The 14,928-nt window shown below is 28.8% G+C and overlaps 1 protein-coding gene across 4 annotated transcripts; it reads left to right on the top strand.

Moving 5' to 3' along the window:
- Window positions 1-57: 57 nt before the first annotated feature.
- LOC117177191 lies at window positions 58-14,695 on the top strand. Of its 4 annotated transcripts, none has more exons than XR_004467675.1 (9): window positions 58-172; window positions 2,333-2,380; window positions 2,465-2,756; window positions 2,836-2,956; window positions 6,806-6,953; window positions 7,036-7,123; window positions 7,203-7,569; window positions 7,643-9,777; window positions 12,934-14,695. XR_004467675.1 is itself a non-coding variant. In XM_033367720.1 (9 exons), the coding sequence occupies exons 3-9, from the start codon at window positions 2,491-2,493 to the stop codon at window positions 12,939-12,941; spliced, it is 2,697 nt and encodes an 898-aa protein (XP_033223611.1). In that variant the 5' UTR covers window positions 58-172; window positions 2,333-2,380; window positions 2,465-2,490; the 3' UTR covers window positions 12,942-14,695. The 4 variants fall into 4 exon arrangements, 1 of the variants encoding a protein (XP_033223611.1); XM_033367720.1 differs by having other exon boundaries at window positions 7,643-9,341; XR_004467677.1 differs by having other exon boundaries at window positions 70-172; window positions 2,338-2,380.
- The last annotated feature ends 233 nt before the right edge of the window (window positions 14,696-14,928 follow it).

The following is a 14,928-nucleotide window of genomic DNA, read 5'->3' on the forward strand; positions in this document are numbered from 1 at the left end:
TGGGCTTAGGAGGATATCATTTGATGTGATGTGACTGTGTGACGCCATTACGGTCACGGTCTGGTTCTTGAGGGACTCCCATTATCACAACACGATAATATGAATAAAAATGTCTTCTAAAATCAAAAGCTTCTAAATTGCAGGATTTTGCATTAAATGAGTGAGTATTAAGGTATGTACGAATTCTCATTGATGATTTATGTATTTTCTTAGTGCAGTGTTTTCCGAAACGTGATAAACCCACGCGAAACGCACTTCGTTTTTGGATCAAAACAAAGGAAACAATTATTAGTCATAATTATATTGTTGCCTTACGTTTTGATTTTTTTGATATTCAACTCTCTATTGATTTGGACTCTTGCGATAATTTGAAATTTACGTTGATATTGGCATAGAACACTTGGATTCATTAAAATGTTAAAAGTGAGGTTATGTCACACAACCTAAGTAAAAAAACTATGTTACCTCAAAATTCTAAATATTTATGGTTTTCTTGTTATTGATATATTTACTTTCAAGCATTAGCGATCGTTTAACATGAAAATCTATTTAATTTACTTAAAATCCTTATGATCGTAACGTGATATGGTATTCGGAGGCGAGTGTCAAAACAAAATATGTCAGGAAAAGACTTTGTTCAGTGTTTGGGAAAAGTGGGAATTTTACAGCAATTTATTGCTGTGGGATATAATTCTTGAAGTGGGTATTTTTTATATTTGATACACGAAGTAGGATGGAAACTTTCCTTTTTTTTAACCACCGTATTTGCACTAAATTTTCTGTCAAAACGTACAAAATGGCTTATAAATCAAGGTTACTACAGGTCAGAAAATTTTAGAAAGCCAGGGAATATCAAAGAAAACCTAAAAGAGTGAGGAAATTTTCGATAGATCTTTTTTTTTGGACTCGATAAATGAAAAAATTTGGTAGATTCTTGAAATAATTCAGAGTTGCTACAGGACAGGGAATAACAAGAAAAACGTGCAAAAGTGGGGAAATTTTCGCTAAACCAACGTTTAATTTATAATCAAGTGTTTCACTAAAAGTGTTTAAGAAAAACTTCGGAATAAACCTTTTTTTTGCATTAAAATTATTGATCTCCTATAGGGTTAAAGTATTTTTTTAAATCTGTTAGAAAATTTAAAGAGAAAACAGAAAATATAAGCTTGATAATAAGAAAGGGAAGTAGTGGTAACAGCAATTGAAACTAAAAAGAAAGAACTTATTAAAAAATACAAAGTTTATTTAATTGTTCCTGATAATATTATTATATTCATGATTTTTATATTTATTTTCATTGATGTCAACTTTGTAATTGTTTCGGAAGGATAGGACAGTTCTCAAAGATTTATTTGTATACAACATAAAACCATAAAAGATGTTTATGTTATATTGGAGTCTTTTTGTTGACAAAAATTCACAAAAAATGGTATATTCATATATAGAGAAAATGAAGTGTAAATTTTTAAATACTCAGCTCTTAAATGTTTTTAATAATCAAAAAACTCTACAATAAATTGAAAAGTTTAAGGAATCAAAAACGGAAAGGAAGAATGTTTTCAAAATAGCGACTTTGATAACATTTTTAATCTTTTTTTCCTAGCTAGATTTAGCAATTATTTTCAATAGTTCAGAAATTCTTGCTGATAAAAGAAATATATTAGAAAAACAAGTGAATTGAAAAAATAAATCACTGACTTTTGTATTTATTATTACAATTTTTTTTTAGTTAGGCCTAAACATTATTTTGAACATCCATATAGTGCATTTTATTATTTGTTGTGAGATCGCCGGGAAAAATATTTTGAACTACTCAGGGCCTTTTACTTTGCAACGGCTCAATTTTTAGTTTCTCTGTTTTTTATTTTTTCAAGTCCTTAACTTCTTTTCTATTTTTTTTTATTTATTCTTTTTTTATTCAGAAGTTCAGAGGCGCCTGAAATATTTTTTAAAGCTCGCTAGAAAACTTATGATTTAAAAATCCGAATAACCGAATTTATTCTATAGAAAAACAAATTTTTTCTGTAAGATTTTACTAGAAAGATATCCTCAAATGTATCACAAAAGTATCTTGTTATTTAATTAGAAAACTTCAATCAATTTTCATAAAAATCATTTGTATAAGAAATCAATTGTTTAATTAATTTCATACGGAAATTTCGGGAAAGCCTTCTGAAAATGTACAGGAATTTTATCGTAGGTTTCCGCTGAACATTCTGTATTGTTAATTGCAAATTTATTATTTAAGATCATTTTTAAAATTTAAGGGAAATGAAAATTTGAAGCGGCGAATCTGCTACCAATAAAAATATGTTTTTTTTTTACTCGCCAGATCAGCTTTTAGAATCTCTCCAAGGAGTCGCAAAGAATGCATGGCCAGGTAATTTAATTTATTTCCTAACCAACCTATTTTTATTTTAAAATAGAAATTTGGTTGCTTAGTTTGATGAATTTGATTGCTTAGACTAAGAATTCAACGAGCGGGTAACAATGGAGAGTAGATTGACAAGACTTGATGATATTGATGGTGAAGTGTCAATAATCACAAACCAACCGACGTCCAAACCGACTGCTTACAAAGTAAATTGTGAAAATGCTGCAAACAATAAAAATGTGTCAAAACACAACGGCACCAAGCCTAGCACAACCGAGGATGAAATTTTTCATTGGCTTGATGAATTTTCATCTGTTATGTGTTCAGTCGCTGGAAATACAAATTACGAGCTACTTGAGTACCTTCTTACCTCCTACCAAAAGTAAGAATTATTGCGTACAAATTATACTGTACAACTTCTTCCATTCATTAAATCGTTCTAATTTGATTCTTTCTTCCAGGAATATATCCAGGGTTTTTTACAGCTGTTGTTTTCTCAAGCCGTTCAGATTTGTTAAGTTGAAGAATCACATCAAGAACACTCTAATCTTCTTTTATTTCTGCTGGCGAAACGTGAAAGAGGTAAAAAATGAGATTTATATTTTAAGGGATAATATCGTTTTTTGTAAAGTACGTATTTGTTGCCTCAAAAATGAAAAGTTTCAATTTAGCCATGTCTGCATTATTAAATCATCATGTCTGTAACTCAGAACAAACTTTTCATAAATGTTGGTTTAGTTAAAGTGGGAGAGAATCGACAAAATGCAGCCAAAAGTCCCTATTTATTAAGTTTACCGTATGAACATAATTATGTTCTAATACAACCAGTCATTCTTGTTGTACAATATTTGTAATTAGCGTTAAATTTTAACCTGTTATTTAATAGTACGCACAGCTTTTCTATACTCCAGTTTTAAGAGCTTGACACTCAGTATTAACATAAAGAAAATGATTAAATCTTGCAGGATTATTAAGATCTTAAATATTTCTGTAAGATAAACCAAATTTTCTAAGCTTCCATAAAGAATTAATGATATAAGATTAATTAAAATTTTTTCTCAGGGTCCGCTGGACCGAGATTCAGTTTGTAATGCATAATTTTAAAATCTTTTACTTAACAAAATTTTTCATTTTTATTTTTAAGCAGACATTTTTAATTTAAAGAATTTTAAAATGCAGTCTTGGAAGACTTAAAGAATTAAAATCTTTTTAGATTAAAATCTTTTGGTAACAAACGTTTTACTTGATCAACTAAATATAAATTAATTAATTATTTGAAAAATTTAACTGTTCTTGAAGTATCAAAAAGTGCACAATAATTGATTTGTTAAGACGATTCTAAAACCGTTCAAAATATTTAGATTTTGAGAAGTTTTAAAATTAATTCAAAAGATGAAATGATTTCAAATAGCCATGGCCTAATTTAAAGAAAAATGTAGACTTTCGCAGTTTATTAACAAAAATTGCATAAGCTTTTAAGAATTGTGAAAGGCTTCAAAAGGATAAAAAATTTTCTTACTATTGCTAGGAAATTTGAAAATAACTTTTTATTTTAAAAATTATTTGAAATTCGAATCATTTAAAAAGATATTTAGAATTTGTAAGCAACTTTTAATAATGATTTTAAATGTGAAAAAAATTGAAACAACTTGTATATTTTTGAATACCTTGAAATAAAATTTCGAAGCTCTCTAAGGATATGTAAGCTACTTAAAATAAAAATAATTCAACTTCTAACGTAAAAATTGTTCAGTTAAATAAAATTTAATGGTCGAGTTTTAATTTTTCTAGCCTAAAATTGGTTAAAATACTATAATTTAACAAATTTAATTAATTTATTGATTTTTCAATTTATAGCATTGAAAATGATAACATAACTTTATATTTTTGGAACTGAATATGAATCTTCAAACTCTACAGTTTATAAAAGTTATAAAATATAAATTTTTTCAGTTTGAATGCGTTTAATTCAAAATTATTTATTTTTGAATTTTTAATTAATTCAAATGGAAAAATAATTAGCTTTAGAGTTCGAATTTGTAAATTTAATTAACCGTGAAAAGTGTTTGCGAAATGGGAATTTTTCTCGTCGTGAAACCAGGACTCAACCTCAAAATTGAATTGCCTCATTTTACTTTTTACATCAAACCATTGAAATTAGCCAATTTTTGACTCCGAATGCAGATTTGATTCAAAACAGGAATATTTCCTAAATATCCTTTAAAAAAGTTGTATTTATGAAGTTAAATGAGGTAAGTCAATCTTTAACCTATCGGATGACCCAAGCCATCCAATCAAATATAAAATTGTTAGAAAATTACAGAATAGTGGCTATTTTTCTGAACATATTTCTACTAGATTTTTTCAAAAAGTCTACCTTTTAACTTTTTTTGCGGGTATATTTCTCATAGTGTGTATTACATTTTTCGTAACTGCCCCTTTTATGTAAATTATTTTTTCAGAAAGAAAAAATTTTGTTGTCAAAAAGTAAAAATTTCTAATTTTTGCGTAGACTAATAAGAAAAGGATAAATGCGAAGATTACATAGTTGTTTAGAATCAAAATATCCACAAAGAAGTATCTTTTTTTTTTAAGGTTGCATTGCATCGACTTAAGTATTTACGAATATTGTCGAAACCATCATAATTGTCAATTACTTTATTACGGCTAAGTAAATTTGATCAAAAATTTCGTTTTTTATATATTTTTATGTAAATATACAACTTAAAATTTATTTGACATAATTTACTAAAAAAATAAGTGATATTTTTAGTGATCATGTGCCTTATGCACGCAGAAAATATATTCAATGGATTTTTTTTTTCATAAATGAAAATCGACGGTACGAAAAATGGTTTATGCTGACATTTTGTACTTTTTTTAAAAATTGTTATATTTTCTTCAATCACGCGCTTGGCGCTCGGATATTTATTCTTTGTATTTGGGATGCTTGAAAAAAACTGTATCGAAAAAATCTCTTTTAGATGGCAGTATTTATATGCGTCTTCATATTCTGAATTGTCTACTTAATTAAGTATAGTCAAAGATTAAGTTTCTCAAAGCTCTGTAGGCTTTGACGTACACATTCTCATCGTAACACTCGCGCTGCGTGCTCGATTTCCGATAGATATTTGTAAACAGGTTTTGTTGAATTTTTTTCTCGTAACTTTCGTCGTTTTTCCACACATTTTTTTTTTAATTTATTTTTTTTCAACGTTATTTTGCACGAATAAAACAAAAGGTACTCGTCCTATCAAGAAGTGATTCTTAACGAAATTGTAGGTCTTTATTGGGATAACAATTTTTGTTAATTCATCTTTTTTCGTATCCTACATAGTTTATCTACAAAATGGAATTTTTTATTTTTCATTATTTTTTTGTGCAATCAAAATTTTAATTTTTGAAGAAAATCCAAAAATTTGTCATGATAATCTTGTAGTTCTTTAAAAAATAAATCTTTTTCTTCTCTTGACTTTTTTTCATATCGTGCGTTTTTTGGCTTAAAATTTTGATTTTCGGCTGATTAAAAAAATTTTGAAAACACTATATCTCTGAGAATTTACTTTTTATTGAAAAAAGTCATTAGGATAAATTGTTTGTTCTTTTTAATACTATAAATATCCATACGAACTCGTCCTTTCTTTTAGGACCTAAAAAAAGTTTGTCAAAGATGGATTTGATTCGTTCATTTTTTCGAGAGTTATCGTGTTTACGGAAGGAACGGACAGGCAGACGCCATCGTGAAAACCTGATTTTCGGATTCAGGGGGTCTCGATACGTGGGGATCCGTTGAAAAACTGCGATGTCAAATTTCCGACAATTCTGATACTTTCTCAATCATAAATGATGAGAATGTAAAAAATATATTTACAAATATATGTAATCAGTAAAAAATATAGGGTTTCAAAACGATACATCTGTAATTTTTCGAAAGATTTTGAAAATTTGATGATTAACTTCAATAGCTCGTAATTCCCAAGATAATTTTTCATCAGCTAAACTATGGCATACATATCCCTTTATTTTAATTTTAGAATTATATATTTGAAGACCAATTTATTCTGACACCCTAATCTCGACCTCTGCATAATTTGAAATGGAATCGGTCTCCATTATATTTTCAGAATTGACAAGACATTCAGTTTATAACAAAAATGTAATCGTTCAATTTTTAATATTTCTGGCTTAAAATAGATTAAAATAATATACAGCTCGGTTTTTATTACTTCAAATGGAAAAATTGGTGGTTTTAGGGATTGATTTTAAAAATTTCATTGACCGTGAAAAATGTTTGCGAACCCGGAAATTAGCAGAAATTTTTACTGTGAATAAATCGGCCACCATGAATTAGTTTAGGACTTTTCTTCGCATTTTGATACACAGTGCAGTGTGCTATGTATGTATAATATTTCCTTATGCTTCATATTACAGAGAATCAGTGATGATTATACGTACCTGGACAAAATGACGGAAATTGTTAGAATGTATCTAGATTTAGAGGTTCTATCTTCCTCGAAGGACAATGATTCCTTTGATAACCTTTCTGCTAATATACTCCACGCTATCCACATATATTTAGGTATACTTGAATCTAAAAGATATTTCCTAATCTGCTAAACAAAGCCCAAATTTAAATGTATTTTTTTTTCAATTTTGTTTAGATAACTCGGAAGAACACGTATTCAAAGTTCTACTTAAAAGTAAATGCGTGACGAAAACGTTTAGCAGAATTTACAGTCCTATATTCCAGTGAGTAATTTAATTCTTAATACTCTATCGATAAATTGTTAATAGTATAATAACTAATAAATAATGCCTTTTTTATTAGAAAATACTTTTCGAACCTAAAAAGTAACGCTGAGACCCTATCAAACTTCGCATACGTTCGTTATTTACTAGCGTTTAAGTTATGGAAGAAGATTGTCAGCAGTCGGGAAGAGAAAACCAAAATCACAGACATGGCTTTAATAAAATTGGGTTCTTTGGTGCCAAAAATGGATCCGGAATTATCACAATTTATTCCAGAACCACCTGCAGGTGAACAAAGCGGGACTTTGTGGCTTATGCAGTCTAATATCCTCGACTTCCGAAAAATTTGTGATGGTTTCCTTACGCTGGAAGCCAAGATGCATTCTTCCTCTTTCAGCACAGAATTCGAGGAGCTAAATCTTAAAGGATCTAACGCTTTCTTGCAGGTAATTTATCTCAAGAATGTCAATTTTATTCTGAAACATAAATCTATATGTTTTTTTTTTTTTAATTTTGCAGCTGGATCTAGATGACGGTTTTAAACAAAAAGCGGATACCAAGCTCGTGCAAACTCGAAAAAACAAACCTGTACCAAAAAGAGTGTTTCCAAAATTAAAGCCAGGCGAAGTGCTATCCATTGATTTAACCATCGATAACGAGGTAGAAGAAGAGATCAACATCAATAAACGGAAAATAAAAGAGAAACAACAGTGGTTGAAAGAAGCCAAAGTTCACCGAAAATTTAAGAAACCTCAACCTTTTCCCAAACGAACTAAATTGGTTCAACTTGCAGACGCCCATAGCACCGAAAGCTGTGAGAATTTGGAAAAGACTCGTTCAGAAAACGCTTCAATTTCTTCTAAGACTGTCTACGGTCTCGACAAGTACTCGGTTTGTAGTCCTGTTGAGGAAAATATCGTTTCCTCGCAAACAGCCGAGAATAAAGCGAACGCTCTCAGGGATCAGAAGACCTCAGCCGTTGCAAGTTTGAAGAATATGTGCCAAAAGTGTTGTGATATTACCTCAAACTCTGCTACTCAAAAGTCGAATACTAACAAGAATAGCGCTGATTTTGTGCACAGTAGTACAACATATGTAACTTCAGTCTGTGATAAACTTAGAACTAGTGTATTGCATAATAAATCCAGAGATATATTTAATTACACGACCGAGGGTATTTCTTCACGAAGTGGAAAATTGTTACCAACCGACTGGGATAATAGATTTGATAGGACGGAAATCTGCGCAGTATCCACAACAGTTGGAGATCACGCATCTGAATCATCGTCTGGGGCCTGGACAGATTACAATAGTGCGGATTCTGAAGCCCCCGACGCAATTGCTTCGCCTACGTCAGAAATTTTCATTAATTCGTGCAAGATTCAGTGTGAGGAAGTCGGTGAAGAAACAGAGCTCGGTGGATTCTCGACTACAGCTTCTGATCCTCTGACACCTGAAAAAACGATTGATGTCTGCCTCTCTGAAACTGTGGCTAGAACGACACCCACCAAATTGGATATTTGGAGCGCAGAAATGAATACGCTGGGATTCCACAAATTTTCGGAAGATTTAGCTTCTTATTTGGATCAGCAGATCCCGTCAGATTCGTTATTGGAAGGCAGCTTAGGCCCCACAGGAATTCTGAATTCATTGTTGGATTTTGATCTAATAGGACGTGTAGATTCTTCTCAGACTGATTTTGTCTACTCAAATGTCCAAGCCATTGACCCAAACCTTTTGAGAAAAGATCCAGAAGAATTTGATTTTAAAATTTCGAATTTGTTTTCCGATGATTCGCCGCCGAGTTTTGAAAGTGAGGAAGGAATGGAGATGATGAATGAGTCTGAAAAATCGGGTGATAGTCCGGAGATGGTGGAATCTGAAATGAAAGTTCGCGAGGAGCTTTCTGAAGCAATTGAGACACCAGATGGCAGGGAAGAGCAAATAAAGGAGGAAGTTTCAAGCACATCACGGAAGATCTTGGAGGCTCGAGTGTACAATACAAGGCATAAAAGGAAGTCTGCAGTTTGGAGAAACTTGATGGAAACGAAAGATCCAAAGAGAAGGAAGAGATCGCGAAGATTTTCGAGTTTATCGTCCGACACTGAAGATATTTTAAGGAGGGAGAAACGAGTTCAGTTGCCTTTTAAGAAGAGGTGTTGTCACACGTATCAGAGGGAAATTATTGAGAAGAAAAATGTAGGTGTAATCAAGAAAGGTAAATTCTTCGCGTTAAATTTGTTGGTGAAAGTTTTCATTTTACATTATACTTTTTTTCCCTTCTGTTTTTCACGAGCAGTTTCGTATTTATTCAAAATTAACGTTTTGGTCTTTTTATACTGAAAGAAATAATGTGCTAAAATATTTTTGAATTTTGATATCAACTATGATTTGTACGATTTTAATACAACACTGAAGATCAACAACTGAAGAGAAAGCATCATGGAAGATTTCAATCGTCGATTCTATAAAGGATTGCACAGAAACACACGTCTGTGATGATAAAAAGTCTTTATTTCTTTTTTGAAACATTTGAACAAAATAACCAAAGCATCTCTGATCAATTTTGAATAGAAATTCGATTATTTTGTACATTTTTATTTTATATAGTGCATATTTGAAGATGATAAAGTATACCCAGTGTAACGATTCAGGTAAGAACTATATGAATTTCAGAATTAGCACGGCTCAAATTATCAAGGTGTCTACCCAACCTGGAAAACCTGGAATTGTCAGTGAATTTGTATATACCTGGAAAAACCTGGAAATGTTAGGGAATTTTTTTGAAAGTCAGAATTTTTCGAGGGCGTACTTAAATTCTTTTTATTTGCAATATAAAATCGAATAAAAATTATTCTTCATTTGTGAAAGTAGCTTTATATTACTGTATTCAACTATTTTGTTGAAAATTCGTTTTTTTGTTGTTTGAAATTAATTTTTGTAGCTGAAAACTTAACTACTCTATTTTTGGTTGAAAATTCATGTCTTGTATTGAAAATTCTTTCTTCGTTGAATTCAACTCCTTTTGATTAAAAACTAAAATCTTTCTTAGTTTGAAGTATCAATGACTACATTTTTCTTTCAGAATTCATCCTTTTTGTAGTGAAAATTTAATTATTTGGTTAAAAGGTAAACCCTTGCGTTAAAACTTAATTTTCTTTGCTGAAGACATCATTTTAATTGAAAATTTCATCTCTGGTCGAAAACTTTGTTATTTTGGTCTTTTTTTTAAATTAATTTTTTTCTTTTTGTATTAAAATTAAATTATTCTAGTTAAAGATTCAAGTTTGTAGTTGCAAACTCTTCTTTTTTATTCAAAATGGAACTATTCCAACTGAAGATTCATCATTCATCTTTTGCAAGAAAGTTTTTTTTTGGTTAACTGAAAATGTAACTATTCTAATTAAATAATTATTTAATAATATCTGAATTAAAAATTTAACCACCCATTTTTTTAATTGACGATTTTTTTTATTTAAAAATTCATGTATTTTGATTCAAAATTGTTTTTTTTTCAGTGGAAATTAATCTTCTTGGTTAAAAAGTGATGTTTTTGGTTAAAGATTCGACTTTTACAGTTAAAAATTTGTCATGTTGAAAATTAAACTCTTCCAATTGAAGATTCATCATTTTAGTTGAAAAAAATCTTTTTTGTTTAAAATTCAACTATTCCAGTTAAGATATCATTTTAGTTGAAAAATGTGTACTTTTAGTTTAAAATTCGTCTATTCCACTTGGATTCGTCATTTTGGTTGAAAATTCATCACTTTGCATAAGAACTTTTTGTGTGGAATGTTAATGTTTTTAATTAATATTGAATTATTCGTTGAAAACTGATTTCTTAAAGTAAACATTCAACTATTTGGTTGAAAATTTATCTCTTTTAGTTTAAAATTCAACTATTTCGTTGCCAATGCATGTATTTTGTTGTAGAAGCCATGCTTCTTGGTTGAAAATTCATCTTTTTGTTTGAAAATTCTGCTATTACGGTTAAAGATTCATCAGTTTAGTTAAAAATGCATCGGTTGAGTTGAATATTAATTTTTTTTTTTTAACTGAAAACTTAACCAATCAATTTTGATTGAAAATTGATCTTTTTGATTTCCAAATTCATTTATTTTGTTGAAAAATCGTATTTTTTGGTATGAAATTAATCTTATTTAAAAACTTATCTTTGTATGTATGTATGTAAATTAAACAATTCCTTTTTTTTTTGTTGAAAACTGAACTTTTTTGAGTTGAAAAATCAACTATTTAGTTTAAAATGATCTGTTTTGGTTGAAAAATCATATTTTCCGATGAAAATAAAACTTTGTTCCAAAGTTAAACTCTTTAGTTAAACATTAATCTTTGTTTAAAATTCATCAATTTCCGAAAAAGATTTATCGTTTAATTTGGAAATTAATCACTTTGTTTGAAAAGTTATTTTTTTTGTGTGTAGAAAATTAAACAATTTTTGTTTATTGTAAATTGAAACATTGATCTTTTTTAGTTCAAAATACAACTATTTAGTGGGAAATTGATCTTAATTTTTGAATTTCAGGAAAAAAATCAGAAAATGAATTATTATGTTTTTAGTAGTATTTGATTATTTAATTAATAGATGGTTATAATATATTTAAGAATCACTTGTAATAATTAAGTAATACTTTAAAAAAAATTATTATACCTAAAAAAAACCTGCAATTGTCAGGGAATATTTTTCGGGGGCTTGAGTAGACATCCTGATTATACCTGAAAATATTTGGTTTGATTAATACAAAATCATTTTTTCAAGTAGATCTAGCTTTATTATCATATTTCGAAATTAAAAGTATATTTTCATTATTTTAGGGTTTAGGTAATTTAAATCAAGGAAGTGTTCTTCAAAAAATAAGATTTATTAGTATTTTTATCTAAAGTATTTTAATTTCTACGTTTTAGGATCTTTCATAATGACACAAGATATTATTCTAAAAATGTTTAAAGTAGTTCTGGAACATTCTAATTTCTATCAGAATTACAGATTACTCGGAAAAATTGGACTTTTCAAAAACAATAATTTCATATTTTATAATTTTTCAAAACTTTATGTGTCACTATAGAATGTTACAGAATATGCTAGACCATTCAATAATGTTTTAGAATAATATAAAAATTGAAGAGTGTTTTTGAATATTTATGAAAATTCCTAATAATTCGAGAAATATTCTTAATTATTCTTGAACCTTTCATCTCGGTTAAGAATATTTAAAAGACACAACTTTGTGCATGTTCTAGAATCTGCCAAAATGGAATGTTTATAAATTCAGAGTGATCATTGACCGTGAATGTTTTGTTACCTAAAAAATAAAAAAATGAGAGTGAATTTATTTTCTGATCGGGATTTTTTTTTATTCTTAGTTTTCGTAAAAAAACGTATCCCTCGATAAAGCTTTAATTTAAAGAATAAAAAATGCATTCAATTTTTAATTGATTTACTAAAACTGTCTGGTTATAATTTAATATTATCAAAAAAGTATAATTCTACCTGAAAGTCTTAATATTGAAATAATTATATCTTAAACTTTCAAAAATGAGTAATGTTAGATTTGAAGTTAATGTTTGGAGATTGTCTAATTTAAAAAAATTCGAATTTGTACATTATTGAACATGAGTTTGAAATTATGCACTTTCAATTTTAAAAGCTTTAAATGTGGAATATGGTTCCACATTAAATTCATTAATTGAGTAATGAGTTTTAAGTGGCTTGCCTACCCATTTTTTTCAATATTTCAGAAAATTAATTAACGTGTCTATAGGCTATTTTATCAATTTTTTTAAATCCACAGGTGTTTGATTTCTGCTCATCCCTAAAGGGTCGATATTACAGTTGCAGTCAAGTACATCAAATTGACCACTTACCTGCTTGCGAAGAATTTTGCATCTAATCAACATCTCGTCAGGTTTGATTTAATTTCTTTAAAAAATTTTACCTCCGATTTGGTATCGTCAAACTTATTATGAAATATTTGATTCCAGTACGAGTATCTTTAATTTAACAGGGTGAAAAATTACATTGTTCTTTTTAAAGAATTTTATACAATTTTCTACTTCCAGATAATCAGTATATAAAACAGTGAAGTTATGTCTCTTTTTACTCTAAAGGATATTCGAATTCGAAGCTAAAATATTTTAAATTTGTTAACAATGTTCACGCTTTATAATTCGTATTCGCTTCAAAGGGTTCATCAGGCCAAATAAAAATTATAACTCCAGTCGTAATCGAAGCATCAAACGATCGATGGCTACAAGAGTTTGTAACTAGAGCATTAACAAAGCAATTTGACACACGTATACGAGATTTCGCGCTTCAGTAGTGACATATAATTTTACCAGGCTTAATTTTTAATTCAAACAAACGCTTAAGATTACTATAAAATATAAATATAAAATTATACATTTACGTTGCGCGTAATCATAATTGAACTATTATTAAGATCGTTACATACTCTGTGTAATTTTATTTTAGACTTTCTTTAATATTACGTTTTGAAAACGCTTGCCATTCCTTTCGAAAATCAAAGATTGTGTGTGAGTTTAAGAGATACATTCTTTTTTAATTTTGAGTACCTTATACTTAGTGACCTTTTTATTATATTTGATAGTGAGATAATGATCCACTTTAAGAATCTTCCATGACTATATAATTATAGCCACTATATTGTAATAGAAACATCAGTGTACCTCATTCCTACTCTAGTGACATATTTTTACTTAATCTTCTATCGATTTAAATTTAATTGTATAAGAAACTTATACTTCCATCATGTTTAGCTCATTTTGATTAACGTTCAGTACACAGAAAATTTAAATTCGACTAAAAAAAGCATTTTAACAGCTGTTTTTAATGCAAAATATTTTCAAGTTTCAATTGTTTTCAAGATTCGATACATTTTTTAAATAATTAAAAATATATAAACGTTAATCAAAATTAACTAAAGTATCCGTAAATCCGAATTTTACGTATAAATTACGAAAATAGATTTTATTTACTACGTCTAAGTTTATACGCGATATATTCAAACAAGTGTGACCTGTAGACTGTAGAGTTTAAGTGTACAATTACCCAAGCTCACGAAGAGATTATTAGGAATAATAGGAACATAATTATATTTTAAAACAGATTACCGAAAGCATTGATGCAGGAAATATGTAAAGTTATGTATAATTCAGCTCTACTATTGTCATTTATCGTAAGACGTAATAAGCAGTTTTTTCTTCAAATTACGTATTTTTAAGAGTGATTAAAGTAACTTTGTTGATATTTTATAAATGACCGAGGGGATATTCGTACGGCCGATCTGACACAATTTTTCAAAAATTCTCGTTTGACTGACCGTACGAATAAACACTTCGTTTAGAAGTACAGTGGAACCTCTTCCATCGAAACCTTTATTCGATTAGTGACCCAAAACCTTTCATTTTTATAAATTTAATTGAAAATTTCCCCTCCCCCTGATATTTACAATGGAGACCGGAAATTTTCAATTTTAGTTTCGGTAAATAATTTTTGGAATATAATCGGCTTTTTATTTTTTATTTATTAAAATGTTAAGGCAAAATAATTTTCTCAACTAACCTTGTAGAATTATGCTAATAATAATTTTCATGTATGTTATTAATTTTTTTTATATTGATTACCAATTATATTTAAAATTAGAAGTATGAACGAGTTTTTTTTAATGCTTACTTTATCAGATAAACGTTGAGTCTTACAAGAACAAGATTTTAAAAAAGTTTCTATCAGGAAACAAACCTGTTTTTTTTATCAGAAATTTTTTCTT

Source organism: Belonocnema kinseyi, chromosome 7 (genome assembly GCF_010883055.1).
Source record: "Belonocnema kinseyi isolate 2016_QV_RU_SX_M_011 chromosome 7, B_treatae_v1, whole genome shotgun sequence".
Lineage (NCBI taxonomy): Eukaryota > Metazoa > Arthropoda > Insecta > Hymenoptera > Cynipidae > Belonocnema > Belonocnema kinseyi.

What these genes read in the sequence shown, in the direction of transcription:
- LOC117177191 (XM_033367720.1), top strand. Translation starts at nt 2,491, where the DNA reads ATGGAGAGTAGATTGACAAGACTTGATGATATTGATGGTGAAGTGTCA. An exon ending in GCTGGCGAAACGTGAAAGAG is followed by an intron (nt 2,957 to 6,805) that starts GTAAAAAATGAG and finishes TTCATATTACAG; the next exon opens with AGAATCAGTGATGATTATAC. An exon ending in CGCTATCCACATATATTTAG is followed by an intron (nt 6,954 to 7,035) that starts GTATACTTGAAT and finishes AATTTTGTTTAG; the next exon opens with ATAACTCGGAAGAACACGTA.